The sequence below is a fragment of the Sesamum indicum genome, linkage group LG10 (assembly GCF_000512975.1).
Source record: "Sesamum indicum cultivar Zhongzhi No. 13 linkage group LG10, S_indicum_v1.0, whole genome shotgun sequence".
Classification (NCBI taxonomy): domain Eukaryota; kingdom Viridiplantae; phylum Streptophyta; class Magnoliopsida; order Lamiales; family Pedaliaceae; genus Sesamum; species Sesamum indicum.
In genome coordinates this window covers 322,453-341,435 of record NC_026154.1, presented here as the reverse complement: position 1 = coordinate 341,435, position 18,983 = coordinate 322,453, and the positions used below count along the sequence as shown (strand labels likewise).

General features: G+C 36.6%; 5 protein-coding genes and 1 pseudogene across 5 annotated transcripts in view; 1 reads left to right on the top strand and 5 right to left on the bottom strand.

Annotated features, from left to right (window-relative positions):
• Window positions 1-219, bottom strand: part of LOC105171576 (late embryogenesis abundant protein D-34) — a 1,229-nt gene extending 1,010 nt beyond the window's left edge. Inside the window, 2 exon segments of the mRNA XM_011092737.2 lie at window positions 1-3; window positions 5-219. The exon segment at window positions 1-3 is cut by the window's left edge and continues 181 nt beyond it. Coding sequence (XP_011091039.2) covers window positions 1-3; window positions 5-132 — 131 coding nt within the window. The 5' untranslated portion in view covers window positions 133-219.
• On the bottom strand, window positions 497-3,180 carry LOC105171335 (lactoylglutathione lyase). The gene is made up of 4 exons (XM_011092407.2): window positions 3,020-3,180; window positions 2,512-2,739; window positions 1,241-1,316; window positions 497-997 (listed from the first exon to the last, which is right to left on the bottom strand). The coding sequence occupies exons 1-4, from the start codon at window positions 3,101-3,103 to the stop codon at window positions 957-959; spliced, it is 429 nt and encodes a 142-aa protein (XP_011090709.1). The 5' UTR covers window positions 3,104-3,180; the 3' UTR covers window positions 497-956.
• Window positions 5,400-8,834, top strand: LOC105171333. The gene is made up of 3 exons (XM_020697365.1): window positions 5,400-5,503; window positions 6,451-6,863; window positions 7,405-8,834. Exons 2-3 carry the CDS (start codon window positions 6,470-6,472, stop codon window positions 8,424-8,426), a joined length of 1,416 nt encoding a protein of 471 aa, XP_020553024.1. The 5' UTR covers window positions 5,400-5,503; window positions 6,451-6,469; the 3' UTR covers window positions 8,427-8,834.
• LOC105171332 lies at window positions 9,377-10,224 on the bottom strand. Its single transcript, XM_011092405.2, has one exon. The coding sequence runs from the start codon at window positions 10,008-10,010 to the stop codon at window positions 9,504-9,506; it is 507 nt and encodes a 168-aa protein (XP_011090707.1). The 5' UTR covers window positions 10,011-10,224; the 3' UTR covers window positions 9,377-9,503.
• Window positions 10,927-15,542, bottom strand: LOC110012691 (annotated as a pseudogene).
• On the bottom strand, window positions 18,513-18,977 carry LOC105171331. The gene has a single exon (XM_011092404.2). It carries the CDS (start codon window positions 18,886-18,888, stop codon window positions 18,526-18,528), a length of 363 nt encoding a protein of 120 aa, XP_011090706.1. The 5' UTR covers window positions 18,889-18,977; the 3' UTR covers window positions 18,513-18,525.

Here is an 18,983-nt window from a genome sequence, read left to right as displayed (position 1 = left end):
CTACATCATGGCAGCCTCTTCAGGGGCAATCGGCTTGTTCGCCAGATCGCCTGAAACCTGGAACACGTCGCCATATTTGATGGGTTCTTGCTGCCCCTCCGCCTGTTTCCTTCTGGGTTGTTCTTGACTCATGATGATGTCCAACAGTTACTGTTTCCGAAATGATGACTTCAGATTCTTGATAACTAGCGCCGATATGATGAAAATGAAGCCTAGTCTTAAATAGTGCGTGAGATTGAAGGGGGAGTGAAGTGTTGGCATATTTTGGAAGACCTGAGATGATGTGGCAGCTGGATATTAGGACAGCATGGATTTGATGTTACACGTGCTGGCGTAGAAGGAGCGGATGGCCTACCACGCTTGGGAAGCTGTGTGTGTAGAGAATAGAATAGTCATTTCCTTTTTGTTTTTCTTCCATTAAATCTAGAAGAAAAACGAGTTTGTTTTTCCGCAAAAATGATCATTCTTGAAATTTCTAGCAACCTCACATGCTTCAGGACAAAGGGATAAATGTGGCACGATTTCTACTGTATTGTCAACATAACGAGTTTTGTATCAGTGTGTCCTATCTGTATGCTTATATCCATACATATCAAAACTACTACTTCATCAGGAATTCTTGGTCGTAGTATGCGAGACCCTGTACACGTCTTAGTGTCTATACAGAAGCCTTTGTTTCCAGTGTCGCTTGATTAGAAGGAGACGATTTGTTATCACCGTCACATATCTTGTTAATCCAAGAAGCATCATCTATCTTGTGCATAAGATATTATGACACGTTATAACTTTGGAGCAGTTCTTGGAATACAACTTTCATGGCTACAAGAAAGCCATGGAGTGGCCTCCTGACAACCATCGAACACAAAGGGAGGGTTATAGAAGTGCATAATGCGCCGACATTATTGCACAAAACACTTTATTAGCTACTATTCTTGGATCACATGAACGTGCTTGATTTACAGTTCTGGGCTCTGGCTTGTCACCTCCAATCCATTCCCTGCATATTAGAACAAAGATTTGGTGAAACTAGGCAAAAGCACTCGGTGCAAATTTCCGATTTTGCTTTCACAGGAAAATGCATTTCAAGTGACACACAATTATATTTATTGTCGTGTCAACTCCTTCCTCGTAGAAGAAAGATAAGGACAATAACTCCCAATGCACACTTCCGGCAAATTCTTGAATTTTAATTACTATCAAAAGAGTGCGATAAGTGTTGAGTAGTGGAGAACTGACTTACCATCTGGATCGAAGAAGAATGCTTGCCTTGCCTTCCCATCTGGCCGAGTCCTCTCATTTACCTCTATTCCTTTCTCCTGATCAGAGAAAACAAGAAAAAAAATTTAAGACTATGATTCACCTGTACATGACCTTTATCTGGTTCCTAAGAAACTTATGACAACTCAAAGCAACCAGTGCTGGTCTATAATCCATTAAGGCCATCTTTACTTTGGATAATTAGTCTTCTCTTATTTCATGTTTAGTTGAGTGTGGGCTGGCTCGTAATTTTTCCTTCAAGTCCAGAACAAATGTCTATATCACAATACGATCAACAATGCGATTATCACAATTTTAATCACAACTTAATACATCCCACTCTAGTCATATCACCCAAAGTAGAGGTGGCTTAAGTAAACAGAGTTGTCAACTTAACACGTCCAAAATTTTTCAGTTGCTCGATGTGGCACTTAGTGAGAGAGTAGCTGTAACGCCCATGCAACAAAACCACCATCAGATGCATGAAAATGTCAGATGAAACAGTAGTTCAGCAACCGTGAAATTGAAGTTATTTCTTTCCTTTTTCTTCTTTTTCCTAAGATAAAGAATCAGAATTAACATCCAAAATTTCTTTTTGTCCCTAGATATAATAAAACAATTTCAGTTATTTCTTTAATTCCGTGTATTCACTTTTACCTATCCTTATTCAAAATCACAACGAGAAAGATAACAGCAATGGCTGGCAAGGTCGCCAGTTAACGGAGCAACAAGCCTGAATCATAACCAGAAAGAACCTATACAACTAAAATTGTCTCGCCCACGCTGCTGATATACATTTCCTGATCTTCATGTAACCTAGGCCTTCAAAGAGGAATCCAAAAACGGAAAATTCAGTGTTGTGGACATTGCCAACCATAGCGTGAAAAGATGCTGAAGACATAACTGAATTCCAGAAACTCCAGCAAATTATTAGGCGATCATAGTTATCACTGCCACAACAAAGCTAAACCTCATCTTATTCTGAATTACTAGTAAAGTCGCCAATTTCTTACTGTGTCTTCACAAATTCTTTGTACAAACAACACAAAACCATACAAAAAGTACACGGATGCAAGAAAATACTTCCCGGAACAGGACTTGGAGAAAACCCAAACCTTAATTGCCCCATTCATATTAGCCATACAGCTGTGAGCAATGCCAAACACCAAATTCAAATGCAGAGATTTACATACTCTTCAGAACAACTCAGCTAGCTTTGACAGAAAACAAAGAAGAGAGACATAATATATGCACCTTAAGGTTCCGAACAACGGAGTCGAAGTTGGGCACATAAAGACAGAGATGGTGTCCTCTAGGAAGATGCCTGGGGTCTGCCACTGCTGACGCAGTACTCCATGGGCCTTCTGGAAGCTTAGAGTTGGGGTCTCGTTCTATGAGATGCAGGTAGAACGATGAACCCAACTTCAACCATATCACCTCAAAATCGAATTTTGGACTCTCCACTTGCTCAAAACCGAACATCTGAAGAACACCCACGATTCAAGCTCAATCTTTTTCTTCATTCCAATGTTTAATATTTCGAAAAGATACCACGTAAAGCCAGAAACCAAAATTACATGTATTAACCACAAGCCAGCTCAGATCACTGTTTTCCATTTAAACTTTCGTCTCTCCCCCCCTCAGAATTTTCAATTTTAGTCTCATAATTTTATTTTATTTTTTAAATGATAAAGAAGAAACGAACAAGAAAAAGGAAAAAGAAACGTCAGCGGAATCGGCGAGGAAGATGAAAGAGAAGAACCTCTATGTAGAACTTGGCGAGGCGTTTGACATCAGGGGATTCCCTAGAAAGGTGATTGAGGCAGGTTCCTTTTGCTGCTGCCATTATCTTTTCCCCGAGCTGAAGACCTCAAGATTTTCACTTCTCTGCTGCCGATGAACTCTTGTTCTGGTTCATCCATCACGCGCTCACTTTTTATTCTTACAATGGCAGGAAAAATTACAATTTCGATCCTCAAATAATTTAAACTTAATCCTCAATATTATATTTTTAGCATTTTTATTCACTTCAATAATAAAATTATTAAAGTTAATAAAACTTTGACTTGAACAAAAAAATAATTATTGTTCTCTCATTTTATAATATTATTTAAATATTAATACATAGTATCCATTTTTTCTCTTTTTTCTTTGAGCGTTTGCGAGCGCTAATTTTATGGTGTTTAAAAAATTAATATACAAATAAATTATCACAAATAAAAATGTACAAAATGGGTATAATCTCTATTTAATTTCTTGATTATTTTTTTTAAATATATCTTTGATAAATTTGACAAATTCAAAGAGTAATCTCTACGTAGTTCTACTTTGAACTTGAATTTGAATTTCTATAACGTTAATTTGAAAGCTTACGCCTATAATCTCGAATTAAACAATACAGTCTTGAATTAAAATTTGATCATTTGAAAGAAGGATTCGCCACTTGGATCTTCTTGAGAAGATATTTGAATATTTATAATATTAAATTGAGGGTTTAGAGCTAACCCTATATTTTGTGGTGCACCTTTGAAGAAAAGATATGATCTCCGTCTTGAACATTCTTGAGCTCGAAAAACATTGTAGAGAGAATTATTTGGCATTCTCTCCTTGCTTTGCTCTTCGTTCTCTTTCTCTGTGTGTGTTGAACGAGGTTCAATGACCACTTTATACAGGTGTAAAAAAAGTAGGGTTGTGATGTACTTGAACACTTTTTGTATTATTTATTTATATTTTAATTTAAAAAGATAAACACATCATATATTTAAAATTATATGATTGGTCAACTCGACATTATCTCTTTAATATTTGTATTTTTAAGAGGTAAATATCACAAATATTTTCTTGATTTTGATTGGAGCGCACGTGCAGTTGCTCCACATGGCGTGATCTGATTGCCTGGAATCTTTGACTGCGAAACATAGTTTGATTGACTTAAATACTTCATTTTAACACTTGTCGGCCATAAATTTGATAACAAAATACATATTAAAATAGCAATTACATTGACTATTTATACTTGAAAATTTAGTAAATTTCAAAATATAAATAAAAAAAATTTATAATTGATAAATAATATATTATATAACATTTGTCATTAATTGGGTGCAATATTTATTTGCCTACAATATCAAGAGATAAAAGATAAAAAAAATTAAACAATAAATTTTCTATGTAATCTTAAAATAAATTTATCAATATCTTGTTCTATGATATAGCACTTGCAACATATATATATAATGCAAAATATTAGCTTTATTATATTTATTTTATGCTTTTGAGATATTGAATTTATCATATTTATTTTATTCGTACATTAGAAATTAAAAAAAAAAGACAAAATAAGTAAAAGAAAGTTAAATTTATCTGTACGTTAAAAAAATTCAGAAAGAAAGACAAAATAAGTAAATGAAAGTTAAAGTTAAGATTATATAAAAAAAATTATTAAGATTAGAGAAAATTTTATTGTTTACATTCAATATTTTTTGAATTTTCTTTCTTGAAGCTCCAAAAAAAATGGGAAAAAATTAATATATTGGACCAAAACTTAAAAAATACATAAAATTAGAAAAAAACTTGCTATTTTTTCGCCTTCAAATAAAACTTCGATAAACTTTTAATAATTTTATTAACGAAATGAACAAAAATATATAATTTTTTTTTACCAAAATTAGTGCCTCAAATTATTAAAAAACTAAAATTATATAAATAATATTATTTTAGAACCAAAAATCGAAATTACCCCTCTAGTTGCGGTATCTTTTCACCTAAATCTTTTCTCCTCAAAAGTCTCGGAGATAAATTCAGTGATTAAAAGACAATTTTACCCTCCTAAAAAATATAGTATTGTGGCGGACTCTTACCATTAATCCTGAATGTTGCGGGTAAAATTCCTATTTTAAGCTCTCATACAAGCTTAATTATCTTTTATAATTCGTATATAAATTGTATAAGTTTAGTAGTTTGGTTTAAAAATTTTAATAAAATTAATTACGCATAATTATTTTTTTGTTTAGGAATACCCCAAAATAAATAAAACAAAATAGGAAAGATCCTAAGGGTCAAAATGTCATTCCTCGGTTGTCTCAGGTGGTCTTGCACATATTCTTATACACAAGAAATCGTATCAATATCCTGACGTCAAACCGTACCCCTCCTCCTTACTATGTCATCATAGCTTGAATTTCAAGAGTCTCGACGGGATCATCGATTCTGTCGAAACCCTTCTTTCCTCATCTCTTTCTGTGAGGTAATTTTCTCTCCACTTCTCTTTCTATGATGTTCAAGTTCACCTACGTTTTTCACCAATTCATGTGTTTAATGAATCTTCAGTTTCATTGAACTGTTTTATGTGCTTGGTTTCCTGCATTTCCTGCTAATAAACTGCGTTCTGCGTTGTGTACTTGGAAAGAAATGGAAATTAGAATTTCAAGAAGCCTCAAATAAGATCACTGAAAAGAAAACCTGTAAGAGGACCCGTTTGATCTTTGCAGTTTAATGGGTAAGAAACTGGTCTACAGTACTTCTTGTCGATTTACTCCCCCTTTGAAATGGCTTGTGCAATCAATTTTCAAGAATACCCCTTTAATTTGCAGTGGTTGCTAATTGTGCAATTGCATGGACAAGTGCAGGAACAGTGTATTAATAAGAGGAAGTAAATAAGTCTTTAGATCAGACATTAATTTCTAACATAATTTTGTCTTTTATTTGGTTCTTGAGACACTTTTAAGTTCTTGTAAATTTATCATTGAAATGGATACCAAAAAATGCAACGCCAAGTCTCTGATCCCGTGATCATTTCAGTGTAGGAGCGTTTTTCTGTTGCCGAGAAGATCAAATGTTTCTCCAGAAAAAGATTTGAGGTGTAAAAGCAGTTTGATATAAGCTAATATTTTTACACTCAAGTTTGTGTAATGAAGCTGAAGGTTGTATTGGTTGAGTGCCACCACATGATGCCAATAATTCTTGTGGACTTGATATTTACAGTCTTGTTTTAGCTTCTATCTTGTTAAAGATAATGCCTATTCAAGATCGTGATGCATATTAGCACATTCAGTTTACTGTCTACAGATATTCAAGCAGCATGCTATTTCTCAACTTCTTCGATGATTTTATGTTTAATGATGTAGTGAGGCATAGGAATACGGATTATTATTCCTCTATAATGTTATTGAGCCAATGCTCATTTTTCTATAGCTACTTGACCTGCTTGAACATGCTAACAGCATCTGGACTCATGGATGTTGATGTTTCTGATTCTGCCAACGGCGGCTCAAATTGGATGAGCAAGGACGGTAGCTTTCTGAGGCCGTCAGTTCAGCCTGCTGAGTCTGGAGAAGGACTTCCATATGCTCCTGCAGATTGGCCAAATGCTGGTGACGTTTGGACTTGGAAAGTGGGAAACAAAATTAGCCCATCAGGCTATTATACCCATAGGTTCTTGATTCCTCCAAAGAGGCTTTGGAAAAGCCCAACTAGGAAAATATGGCTTGGCAGTAAGACTTCTATAATACGTTTTCTTCAATCTGAATTTCCTGAAGCAGATATTAACACATTTCTCGCATCATTTACTTGGGAAATCCCCGCTGAGAGAAGATCTGTGAGGAAAGGTGAGTTTCGATTCCACACATTTGGCTTTATCTGACCTTGTGAGAAAGATTTTTTAATTTGAAACTCCGTAATAGTGGTTTTTAGAGTTAAGTTTCTGCTTTCTTCGTCAATGAAGCTACATATACAAAATCATCTGCTTGAAAAAGTTTGAAGGCAAATAAAGAAATCAGGATAGGCTTCGGTTGCCCCATTTTTATGCCATTCCCCTTCATTTCTGTTTTGCTTATATAGGAATTTCCATTTTCTTGCTATGTTAATAGATTTTGTAGAATCATAAAAATATAATTCACATGTAGCAACGGACTCTTCTCTGGGAAGTTTCTCAGTGCCTTCAATTGATTGAGAATTTTTCATGAGTTTGTATAAGACACAGATACACATTAGGAACGACTGATGGGTTTGGTTCTGCAAACACTGAAGAAGGTTTGATTTGTGATTCTGTGACCATGCCTCATTTTATGGGCATGTACTTGACTGAATAGGTAATTTCAAGATTGTCCAGTCCAGTCATACTTACTGAGGTGCACTTCTCTATTACAGCCAAGAAAAGACCAACTTCTCGGACGGGTACGACTGAAGCAGAGTCGGGAGGTCAAATTTTGAGGAGAACAAGAAATTCTGCAAGAAAACTCACTGGGGTTACAGATCAGGGTACAACCACCTTAATGGACCCGCCTTTATTTGAACGAGTATCAGCCGATGTATTAAGTTCGCATACTACTGCTAATGAGAATCATAAGGCATGTGATCCTGACATTGCTGTTTGTCCTGTACAAAATCCTGCAGGCTGGTCTATTCTTGGTTGCAGGCCTAAGGACCCAAATCCCCGAGCGGATCATCTAACTGAAATGACTACAGATGGTTTTGACAATTATCTCAAATCACTCGATGAAGTTTTATTTCAGTCAGTTCCGAGAGCACCAAATTCAGGCTCAGCCTTGTCAGAAATGGAAGACTTAAAGAAAGCTCGAGAGGAACTTTCTTCCCTTATAGCAATGGATTTTCCGAGTTTGATCACTTCCAACAAACTTCCAGAAGTTACAAACCTGTCATCCAAGCTTCAGTCTGATCCACATCTTAGCACAAAAGAGCTTTACATGCTGAATCTCATTCGGGAAATCCCGTCAGCCAGCAAGTGCTTCCTAGATGCTAAGCAAGTAACAGTTGAAGCTAATAAATTCTTTATGGAGCTTGAGGCCAACAAAGGCCTTATCACTGCACTTAAGCGTAAATATATGTTATCGAAGGACAAAATAGCTCTTCTCCAGGCTGAAGATGTAGCTGCATCATCAACCATTCAAGAAATAGACGATGAAATTGCAATACTACAATCTCGCAGAGCTACACTTGCCAAAGTTGTTAAGAGGAACCAAGAAAAGATTGCTGAACTTGCGTCAGCTCAAAAACGGGTGTCTGATTCTATTCCGAAGATTGTTAATGAGGTTCAGATGGCGAACTCAGAAAGATCAGGATGGGAGCTGAAGCAGAAGGAAGCAGCTAAGCAGGAAGCTGAGATTCTTCTTAGATTTGCCCCACTTGAAAGGTATTCGTTCATGCACTGATTGGTAGAAGGTTATGGGCTTGTGGCACATAAGTTTCCAGGAAGATATCTGCAAATGACATTTTCTACCCAATTTAACATTCTAAAGACCTATATATGCCACAAGGCAAAGATCTTCCCCAATTAATGCATGAAACAATCTTTCCGAAGGAGCAAATCTGGCAAAAATCTTCTCCCTCGTCCATTCTGCTTTCTCAAAACCAGCTTAACTGGGTTTCTTGGATGGAATTTATAGTAGCGTTTTGTACTGGGAAGCAGGATAAGATCATTTTGACTTGTATAGCTGAGATTTGAACTCATAGGGTTGCTGTTGCAATAGGATTTGCATTTCAGATGCATGTAATCTCTCTTTTTGACGTGCTATCAGAAGTGTTAAGAATTGATCTGGATGTGGCCCTGTTCCTGCTAACACTTCCGTTTTCTATGGGATCTGCTTGATCTATATTATTTTCCTATGTGAAAGGAATGAGCAGCTTTTACAAACCTGATACTACAACTAGCACGTTGACGTGCCCTAACTATGAACTTAAGGTATGATCTATCTGACTATGTGTTTGTCGAGATTATTTCCATAAATTCATTGTTATTTTTACTGTCATTTTCTGGTTCATATAATCATGAGGCGTCCTTGGAATTTCTAGACAGTCAGCTTGTGAAGGAACATTTTTTCCGGGTTTACATGTCTTCCTTTTCCTTTATTTCCCAATAAAGCTACTGAAAATGATGACATGGTGATTGTCCAAATTCGCCTCATGTTCTACGAAGTAGTAATCACATAGATCACTTCCTAATTTCTCAGCCATGGAAGAGAATGAATTCCAAACCCCTCTATTTGCAGTCATCGTATTCCAATCCAAAACCATAATTTAGGAATATGCAGATGTAGGAAGAACTTTCCCAAGAAGATCGGTGTTCAAATCCAAACATTCCCGCTATATGCATCCCTCTATATATATGAAACCATGTCACATGTACAATCAAGAGAATGCTGAAAAAAGTCTCATCAAAATTCATCGTCTTATTGCTGCTTAATGTTTGCGGAGGCAAAGGTAACTTTCAAGACAAACAGATTTGAAATCTATTGTACTAGAACAAGTCTGCTGCCAGCTCCCCAAATTTCTCCCCCATCCACCCGGCCACAGCCGCCCCTTGGCACCGTCACTATGAGTTCCCCAGCCACAAAGGCTGCTTTGGCCAGCTCCGGCCGGGCCGATGAAGGCAACCGGAACCGCCACTTGTCAACCTCTAACTTGTCCAAGAACAAGTCCACATCACCTCCACCTTTACGCTTGTGATCATCTCTTACCACAATCTTGATAACCCCAGGGTGAATCTCCACAGCATGAGCCTTGACATGGCCTGCCTTTCCATCCACCTTGACTTCCGCAACAAACCGGAAAAGATCTGGCCGCTCCTCCACAATCACGTCAGCATCAGACGCGAAAGGCAATTCCAAGACTTTGCTGAAAACATGGGGCAATTTCCTGAGCTTTTTGCGGGCAGTTCCTTCCATTTGTGAGTAGTGGAAATCACGGCAGACGTGTATGGTGATTCTTCTCTTGTTTGCCGGCCTCATCACCTCCATATATGGTGGATGTGGAGAGGACAAGAATATTATCAGGACAAAAAGGTCTTGATAAAAAAGATTTCTTGGATGGTGAAAATGAAAATATGGAATCAATAAAGGTGCGGTTTGAGATTGAGGCTTATCCACCAAGTTTTCAGGTTTAACGAAAAGGGTTTGTGGAAATATATGTAGATTGTGAACAACTTTAACAACGATGGACAAGATTCCCAATAGTCATATATGTACAAACATTCCCAGATTTGATACATGTGAATGTACACTGTTTAATGGTGAAAATATCGGAGATGAAGGGTTTTGGCCAACCTATTATATATACGTATACTTATCTATGTGAAGAGCAGGATGAATGCATTCAAGAATCAAGCATTCATATAAATGGAGAAGGATAAATATTCCCACCAAGAAAAGTAAAAGGATAGATGCGATTCTATTTAATCCTTACTTGTTTACTCAAATTATGAGGTTAATTTCTGGTCGTCGGCCAAAATTACCTATTTCCACGCTCTAATTAAATTTAACATCACAAAATAATTATGGTTACATTTAATTACTAAGTAAATTGATTTTCTTGCAAACAAATCTTTTCTTAGTATAGCTCAAAATAATTTGTCCAAGGAAATCAGATAACCAACAAAAATTATACTAAACAAGAAATATTTTCATTCATGTAGTTGTAGAACACTTCAACAATTCAAAATTTATCTGCTCCAAAATTCTTCAAGTAAAACTCTAAAGACAAAATGAATTTTGCATGTATATCATTTATACATCAACAGCTTCTCAATGAGGAATGAGAAATACACAGAAGATCTTCATTGCTAAAGACTTTCTTAAGTAGCTGTAAAATCAGAATTCCCTCTTCCAAACGCAGAAGGCAGCAAGAAGTCCTGTTTCATCTTTTCAATCTCTCCTGTTAGCCCAACTTCAAGAATTCCAGCACAGAGGAAACAAGTCTTGAATTTTCCAGGAGAAACCTCTGCTTGTACTCCAGAATCCATGTATTTGGATCAAACTGCACCATCTTCCTTGCTCCCATGAACGGGATACTTGGCTTCCCTGGTGGACCACTGCAAGAAAAGAAATGTGTACAAATGCTAAATCAAGTGAACAAAATGCAACCAGAATATGAAAATGCACAACCAGAGCAACTTGCTAATTGATCAGTGAGAAATTGAGTTACCTCTGTAACTCTTCCTGATACAATGCTGAATGATCGGGACGAAAACTGCTGTAAGCAGTCCAGTAGTTTGGTCTGGCCATCCCCAAATGCTTACCTCCTCTCCCATGGATCCAGTCGGATATCGAGTCGGGTTAGTGGATCCATGACCCGATATGCATTCATATTTGAGATAGAGTTTGAGTTTCCCAAATATATGTTGGAATAAGACTCTTCTGAGATAAACCTTATCTAGGATAGAGTTTGTAGTCTTCTAATTATGTAATGGAATATGGACTCTAGAGTTATGTACACCTATAAATAGGATACATGATTGTAATCAAATTACAACATAGAAATACAAATATGATAAAAATGAGTTGATCACAATACTCTCTCCAATTCTCTCTCTACGTTCTTTCTTGGAGCATCAACAGAAGCTCCTTGGATTTGAGTTGTGACATGGGTGAGTTACTCTAATAGTGATTCACCAAGGCGAGTAAGGTATCTTCTTATTTCCTTGCCCACATTTTGCATTGGCTCATTTTGTGCATCATTATCATCACCACCGAATCGATTTGATGTTGTTGCAAAACTAGACTCCACATTATCACGATATGCACTAAACGATGGAATAGAATTGATGAAATATTGTATTCTGGTGCATGTGATTGATTAATATCAAGACCAAGGTCAAGATGTATTTGTGAAGAATAATCTTGTGTTTGGGTTGGCATAGATGGAGCCGATTGAAACTAATTACCTTGAGGCAGTTGAGACATGTAGTAATTTTGAGGTGGTTGGAGTACGTAATAATCCTGAGGTGTATATACTATAGAAGGACCAACTATCCACCCCAATATTATGACGTTCAACTGAACTAATAGACACTCGGCTAGAACTTCTTCTTTGCCTGTGGGATGTTGTAGGGAGCATCATCGGATGGAGAAGCAATTTGTTGTGGCTGATAGGTTATGACTTCCTTGATAATATGTAACCCGTGTTCGAATCTATCTATCAATTGATTATATCCTTCAATATTTAGTGGTCTAGATTGACGCAAAGCTTCAAAGACATTCACCTCGTCTGCCTGAAGATTATAGAAAAATAATGAGCCTTGTGTTGTAAAAAAATATTTAAAGTATATGATATTATATAACAACGTACCACAACTTGCAACATAGGTGCGTCTCCAGGTTGGTACCCACTTTCCACACGTCCATCAGTAGATAACACACGAAATTTCGTGTTATGTTGTAGTACCATTCCTAATAACCTCGTTCTGTTTCTTTTCTATTGAAAAAGAGTGGCATCTGTATAATCGTGTCATATCATCTTTGTCATCTAATGATATATTATATGTGCTGCAGGTGCCAATCTATACCCGTATGATATTTTCTGAAGATCTGATGGAGGCTCATATCCCGAGTTTTGGTTGCTTTTGAAATGTTTTGTCTCATCCCAAATTGGCGGAATTGGCGAAGAACTCGTTCGGGATGATGCATTTCCACTATTGCATAGAATACTAATAGACATGATGTCTCTACAGTTGGGGGTTTAAATCAGCGGCATAAGCCATAATGACATCTGAGTCTATGTCATATGGCTGCCAGATGAACTGTAATAAATAAAAAGATGTAAATTAATTTGCATTTAATTCACGATATAAATGTACGTATAATATTAAATCTATGTTATTTGATCCGCCCGCATCTCATCTAATATGTCTCTTATCACCCGGACAGTGGCTCGTACTGTTCGGGTGAACGTGTGCTCACAATTCTAAGTAGCACCATAGGAAGCTGTTGGGAGTCAGCTATTGTTGTCTATTTGGACTTGGCCCATCTTGTAGTCATTCCGCACCAAGTCTTGGGCAAAGTGGAGTGATCTGTGACCATATCAAAATCTGTAGAATAATACAAATATGTGTGATTAATTAATATTCATAACAAAAAATATTGTGTATACGTTAATAATTAAATTTTACCTGCAACAATTGCAGTGCGCCACCAATTGCAGCTTTGCCTTTTGTGCTGACATTGTATAATTCACAATATAAAAAATGCAAGCACAACACTCCCCCAACTATAGTTCCTGATCGTTTCTATATCTTCTAATTTTGAAAGATATAGTAATGATACTAAGGTACTTTATGAATTCGGGCACATCATCCCACCTAATAGGAGCAATGCAACAGCACGGGCATGCTGGACGACAATTTCCTGTGGAGTGTTATGAGTAATTTCGACCACCGTTAAATGAGATATAATTACTTGCGTTTGCAGTCTAGAACCTTGAATGCATTTGCATCCGGACTAAAGCCTAAATAAGTAAGGCAATATTCCTGCTATTGTTGTGTTGTTCGGTCGAAATTAACTCCAATCATCGGTTCGCCATCTATTGGGAGTACTCATATTATTTGGATATCTTGTATGGTAATTGTGACTTCTCCTACACGAAAATGGAAAGTATGTGTTTCGGATCGACACCTTTCCACCAATGCAATGATGAGATGGTAATTTAATTGAAGGCGTCCGCACCTGTAGACGTTATAAAATTCTATTTGGTGTAGGATTTGTGGTATATGTACGAAAATATTATGTTGTTGAAAATGGGTCCAAAAAGTACCATCCGCACGTCGCGCCTTTAGTACGGCATCTAGGTCACCTTTAGGAATGTCATCTGACATATATTAAGCTTGTTTGGACAATACAGTTCGATCACGTGGGCCGTAGATTGCTCGTCTATCCATTTGTACAAAACATTTAATGGTTTATAGGAATACATATTCCAAATCCTTTGAACCTGCGCATTCTAAAGATTATTAGGATGTCCCGGAATTTGAGTTGGTTTACGATACTACTATTTTTATATGTCTTCACCCCCTGGTTGAAACCAAGCATCACGTATTCACAGCGAGATGGAATGGGCGCAAACGCGTGAAAGGCAACAAGCCCAACAAAGAGATTTTTTCTACACAATCAAATGTGCATGTGCGGAGCTGTCGAAAATAATTGTATAGTCCATTATATTTTTTACAATTATACAAAGAATATACAATATTATATTTGTATACTTAATTGTAATTTTTTAAATTAATATAATTTTAATATTATAATTTTTTGAACTTTAATATGTTGTCAAAAATAAATTTTATACAATTAATTTATAAAAAAAAATAATTAAACAATATTTAAAAAAATAAAAAATAAAGCTAGTCGTGGTTTGGAACCACGACATGGAATCGTGGTTTTAAATCATGACATAACAATTTTTTTAAAAAAATATATTTTTTAATCTCAAACCACGACTCGTAATATAAATATTATACTTTTTTATTTAAATTATATTTATATAATTTATTTATTTTTTATTAATAAAAAATAATTAACCTCATAATTATGTGCTTATATAATTAATATATGTATATGTATATTCATTTAATTACATGCGAAATTTATTCATAAGATAATATGAATTGTCTATGGTTATTTTCCGAAAGATCCATACGACACCCGCCGCGAATCAACAATAAACCATCCTAAAACCCCAAATCATGATTTAACATACTTAACAATATGCAGAAAACTCATCTGATTTTCTTCAGAAGATCAAAATGAAACAAAAGAGACAAGTTTATAATGATTAATGAGGCTTAAGATTACGTAAATGACACCTGATTGACTTTCTACGCCCAATCAACAGAGCTGCAACTTGAAACCCTGTTGCCAGCTAACCCTCCTAACTTATTCTTCAAGAACAGAAATCTTGCATTCAGGCCCTCAAGATCCCATGATTTCTCACCCAGACTTTTCACAATATCTGGCGTCAATGTAGTCTTCAGAACACCAGAGATCATCCAGGAGACTCCGTACTCCAACCCGAAAACCAAGGTCAAGGCCAGAAGAAACTTCATCAAACAAACCCCATAACCAAACTCCCTAGCTCTTTCTCCTCTTCACCTTCTCCTGAAAACTCATACTTGTAGCAGAGTTCAGAAGCGGAGACATTGTTGTAGGGCTAATCTGAGACTCGCTTTTGGAGTCGAAAAAAACAGGGGTCCTTGGAATTGTAGGCCATGAGGTAGAGAGTTTCGTTAGAGGACTTCTGTGAATACTGTGTGGCATCAACTCAAGCGTCGCATTTATGCTTGCGATGCATATTCCGCAGGTGCAATTTGCATCTTTCCTTCATCCTGGAAAGTAAAACTTGTCTCGTCTTTCTGACGGGTTTCTCTCAATTGTAGTGGTGGATTTTACAGAGGAATTTGGTGTGAGAATCACTGTCTTCATGCTTTCTTCCAGAATTTTGGATCTTCCTCGGATCATTTCAGGGTTTTGATTATCTTGAGAACTTGGAGCAGTAGAAACAAGAAAATGTTCTTTTTCAAATTTGAATCTAACGGTCACCTGACAGGTTTTTTAATTAGACAAGAGGAGCTGGAAATGGACAAGTGCCAATGCGAAATGACTGTGATACCCCTACAATTTTTTGGGGGAAAATTACACTTTTGGTCACACGCAATAGAGATGGAGGTGTTAATACTCTTGATCACATAGTTTACTGTCTTAATATTTAGTTTCATACGATGAAAAACTGTAGTATTTTTTATCCCATAAAATAAAAATATAGCACATTTAGTACCAAAATTGCAATTTCCCCACTTCTCGGTTTATTTCATTCCCCCTTATGTAAATCACTTTACTAACTACCTTTCTATTCGGACAGGCATGAATGTGAATATACCTGTCTACTTAACACAAAGAAACACGGAATTTGATTACTTAATAATGTCAAGAATCCATCCTCTACTGAATAGAATTCCCTTGGGTAAGGTATGAAGTCATCTGTTATTCGGTTTCAGTCGAATAAGTGCCATTTCTAACATGTCGAGTTTGTAGAACAGGTAAAAGCAAGGACAACTCCTTGTTACTTATGCATTATGCAATATAAAAGTATTATGCAAGTCCTGATTTAGAGACAAGTGGTCTGCCTAGAAACCGAAGAATCCAGGAGGAAGACTACCAGCCTTTCCTTTAAGAATGATGCTTGAAAGGAATGTCAAATCCTTACAAGTAAAACTGCAGAAACGAGCGGTTCCTGTACTAAATTAAACATAATAAGATAAAGTGGTCCAAAGAGTTCAAGAAAAGGGAATCAATTCTTTATAAAAAAGCTATTCATTGAGTAGATCGATCGGGTAGAAAAAGATACCTTTCTGGCTTAACATTATGTATAATAATATGCGGGGTGTTTGGAAATGGACCACCATCATATTCTTCTTGCAAATACTCATCACATTATTAATTTTATTGTCCTAAAAGGAAGATGCTTTTTGTCATGTTGATAAGGGCATAGTAATTATCTCATCAATAGTGAAAAGATTGTTGTAATGCATGCACTTTATCATCAGATTACAATTTTCTGTTTCATTCCTTTAAAATCTATTCCTTCTGATTTTCAAGGGCTATCATCTTTGGCTATTCAACAAGCTAAGGTCTATCTGTTTAGGGATCATTCATGGTCTGACTTGGTTGTTGGAGGGGCTCTGTCAAGATCCCTCTCAACTCCTCCCAATACGTGTCATGTGAGAGCGCCCCATTCCATTCGATTATTGATCGAAAGGTTTCATTGACAATTATTGCCCAATTATGTGGAAGTTAGGCTATTTCATTGATGATTACCTCCTACCGTAAAAGTTCAGCTACTTCATGGACGATTAACTCCCGACGTGGGAGTTCGACCATTTCACCAGCGGTTACCCTATGACATGGGAGATTGACCATATATATCACTTGCTATTAATGCTAATTGTATAGAAAGAGGAAATGAAATAACTCAAATCCACGTGATGTATATATAGAAATTGCATCTGTGGTATATATATTCTTGACACCTGTGAGAGGACTTTCTCCTCTTTGTACATACAATATATAGAATTCTGGGATGATTAATGTTAATTCTACATTCAACGATGATGGATATAGACGTTTCCAGGGTTAGCACAAGGGCATGGGCCAAGAAATGAACTATTGCCTGGCAGATGTCTGAAAATGATTCGAGATGCATGCTGCAACATATCACTTTGCACAAACTATGTGTGCCCTTTACAAACCAAACACAGTACAGTGATGGCAGAAACTTATCTTTGATGTAACAACAGCAGTATAGTACACAAAGATGACTGGGATGATAATAACTTGAGATGTTGCCGACTACAGACATCATTCGAGGCAATTGCATTAATTTGCTTCTAGAAATCCCAATTATGAGCACACGGCTCTAAGAGCATGAAGTTTAACCAATATCGTATATTCTTGCCAGTGATATTTTAGTAACTTTTATTATATATTTTACAGGTGTTCTAGTTCAATAGTTTATCTGTGACTGTCAATTTTGTTTAAGTTTTTGTTTCATTTCGATTATGTTGCATAATCCCAAGTATGTGAGCACTGGTATATATTCACTCTCCTTTAACGGAGCAGATAAACTACTCCAACAACGGTCAACCAACTATAACATATGTTGTCAGAATTCTTGCAAGGTGATAATATAATTAAGACAAGTAAAGAAGTAACAACATTAAAATCTTGTTGCCCTTAATTAGATATATACTTATAATTAATTATAAATTGATGCGACCAATGTTGCTCCACCTCAGCCTGATTTTCTTTAAGATTGCTTTCTGGGAAGACATTGGTGAAATGATGATCATAAAAGTGTCGAGTTGTGAGTTAGTTGAGCTTGTTAACATAATTAATAACGCCTTTTCACCAATTAGTTGGTAAACTAATTGCTTATGGAAATACGACTTAACAATTCAATCAAATGAAGCAGATGAATCTGATTGATCAAGCACATCAATTCCATTCTTTCATTTGTTGTCCGAATTAAGATGACTTCTGTTCAACTATCTTTATGCAAAACACACACACACACACACACACACACACAGCATGTAATAAAGTGTCCACTGCTTCTGATCATCTTACAACTGAACTTCTTCTACATGATGAACAGGCTATTTACTCATCAGCATGCATATGTTATTTTGTAGTAACCTGGCCCTGAATCTTTAGCCTAAACCTAAGGATTAATTTGCTGTACCCGAGGAAGAACTGAATGAATCAGTGCCTGATCAACAGAACGCAACTGCTTACTACGAGCTAAAAACCTTTTTCCCCGATATACTCATGCTGCCTCTTTTTACTAAACGGAAAAAGGATCTAAAAACAGCAGATAAATTTCTTTAAAAAAGAAAAAAGACAAAACCAGGTAAAACCCTCTCCATCGATCGAAATAACCTCCCTGTACAGACGACAAGAACATGGTCTGGAATCTTGTTTCCCTATCTATCTAGTAATACGAGAATCTGGAGTTATCTCCGACTTGGGAAGTGCTTGCTGATCTTGAATACTTCTTGGACGAAGATGGCGACGAAGAACTGTCCCCCGCTCTTCTTCTCAACATCTGCCTCATCCCGTCAGCGACCCGAATCGCCGGATTCGATTTGTACTTACGACAGAACGACATGTGAGCTTTAACAGCCTCGTCCACTCCGAATTGCTTCTTCCCTCTGCTGACTTCGTCTCTCACAGCCTCGGAACACAAACCACACAACCATTTCCCGTCGAACTTGGCCTTCACTCCGTTAATGTAGTCCTGAGTGCACTCTTCCTTCAGTCCACAGCACTCACACTTCACCAATTCAATCTCCATCTATAATTCACCAAATATAGTAGGAGTAATGCGGCAGTTGAGTGAGAGGGTGTTATGGGATGTGGGAATAAGAGAGAAGAGAAAAGAGAGAAATT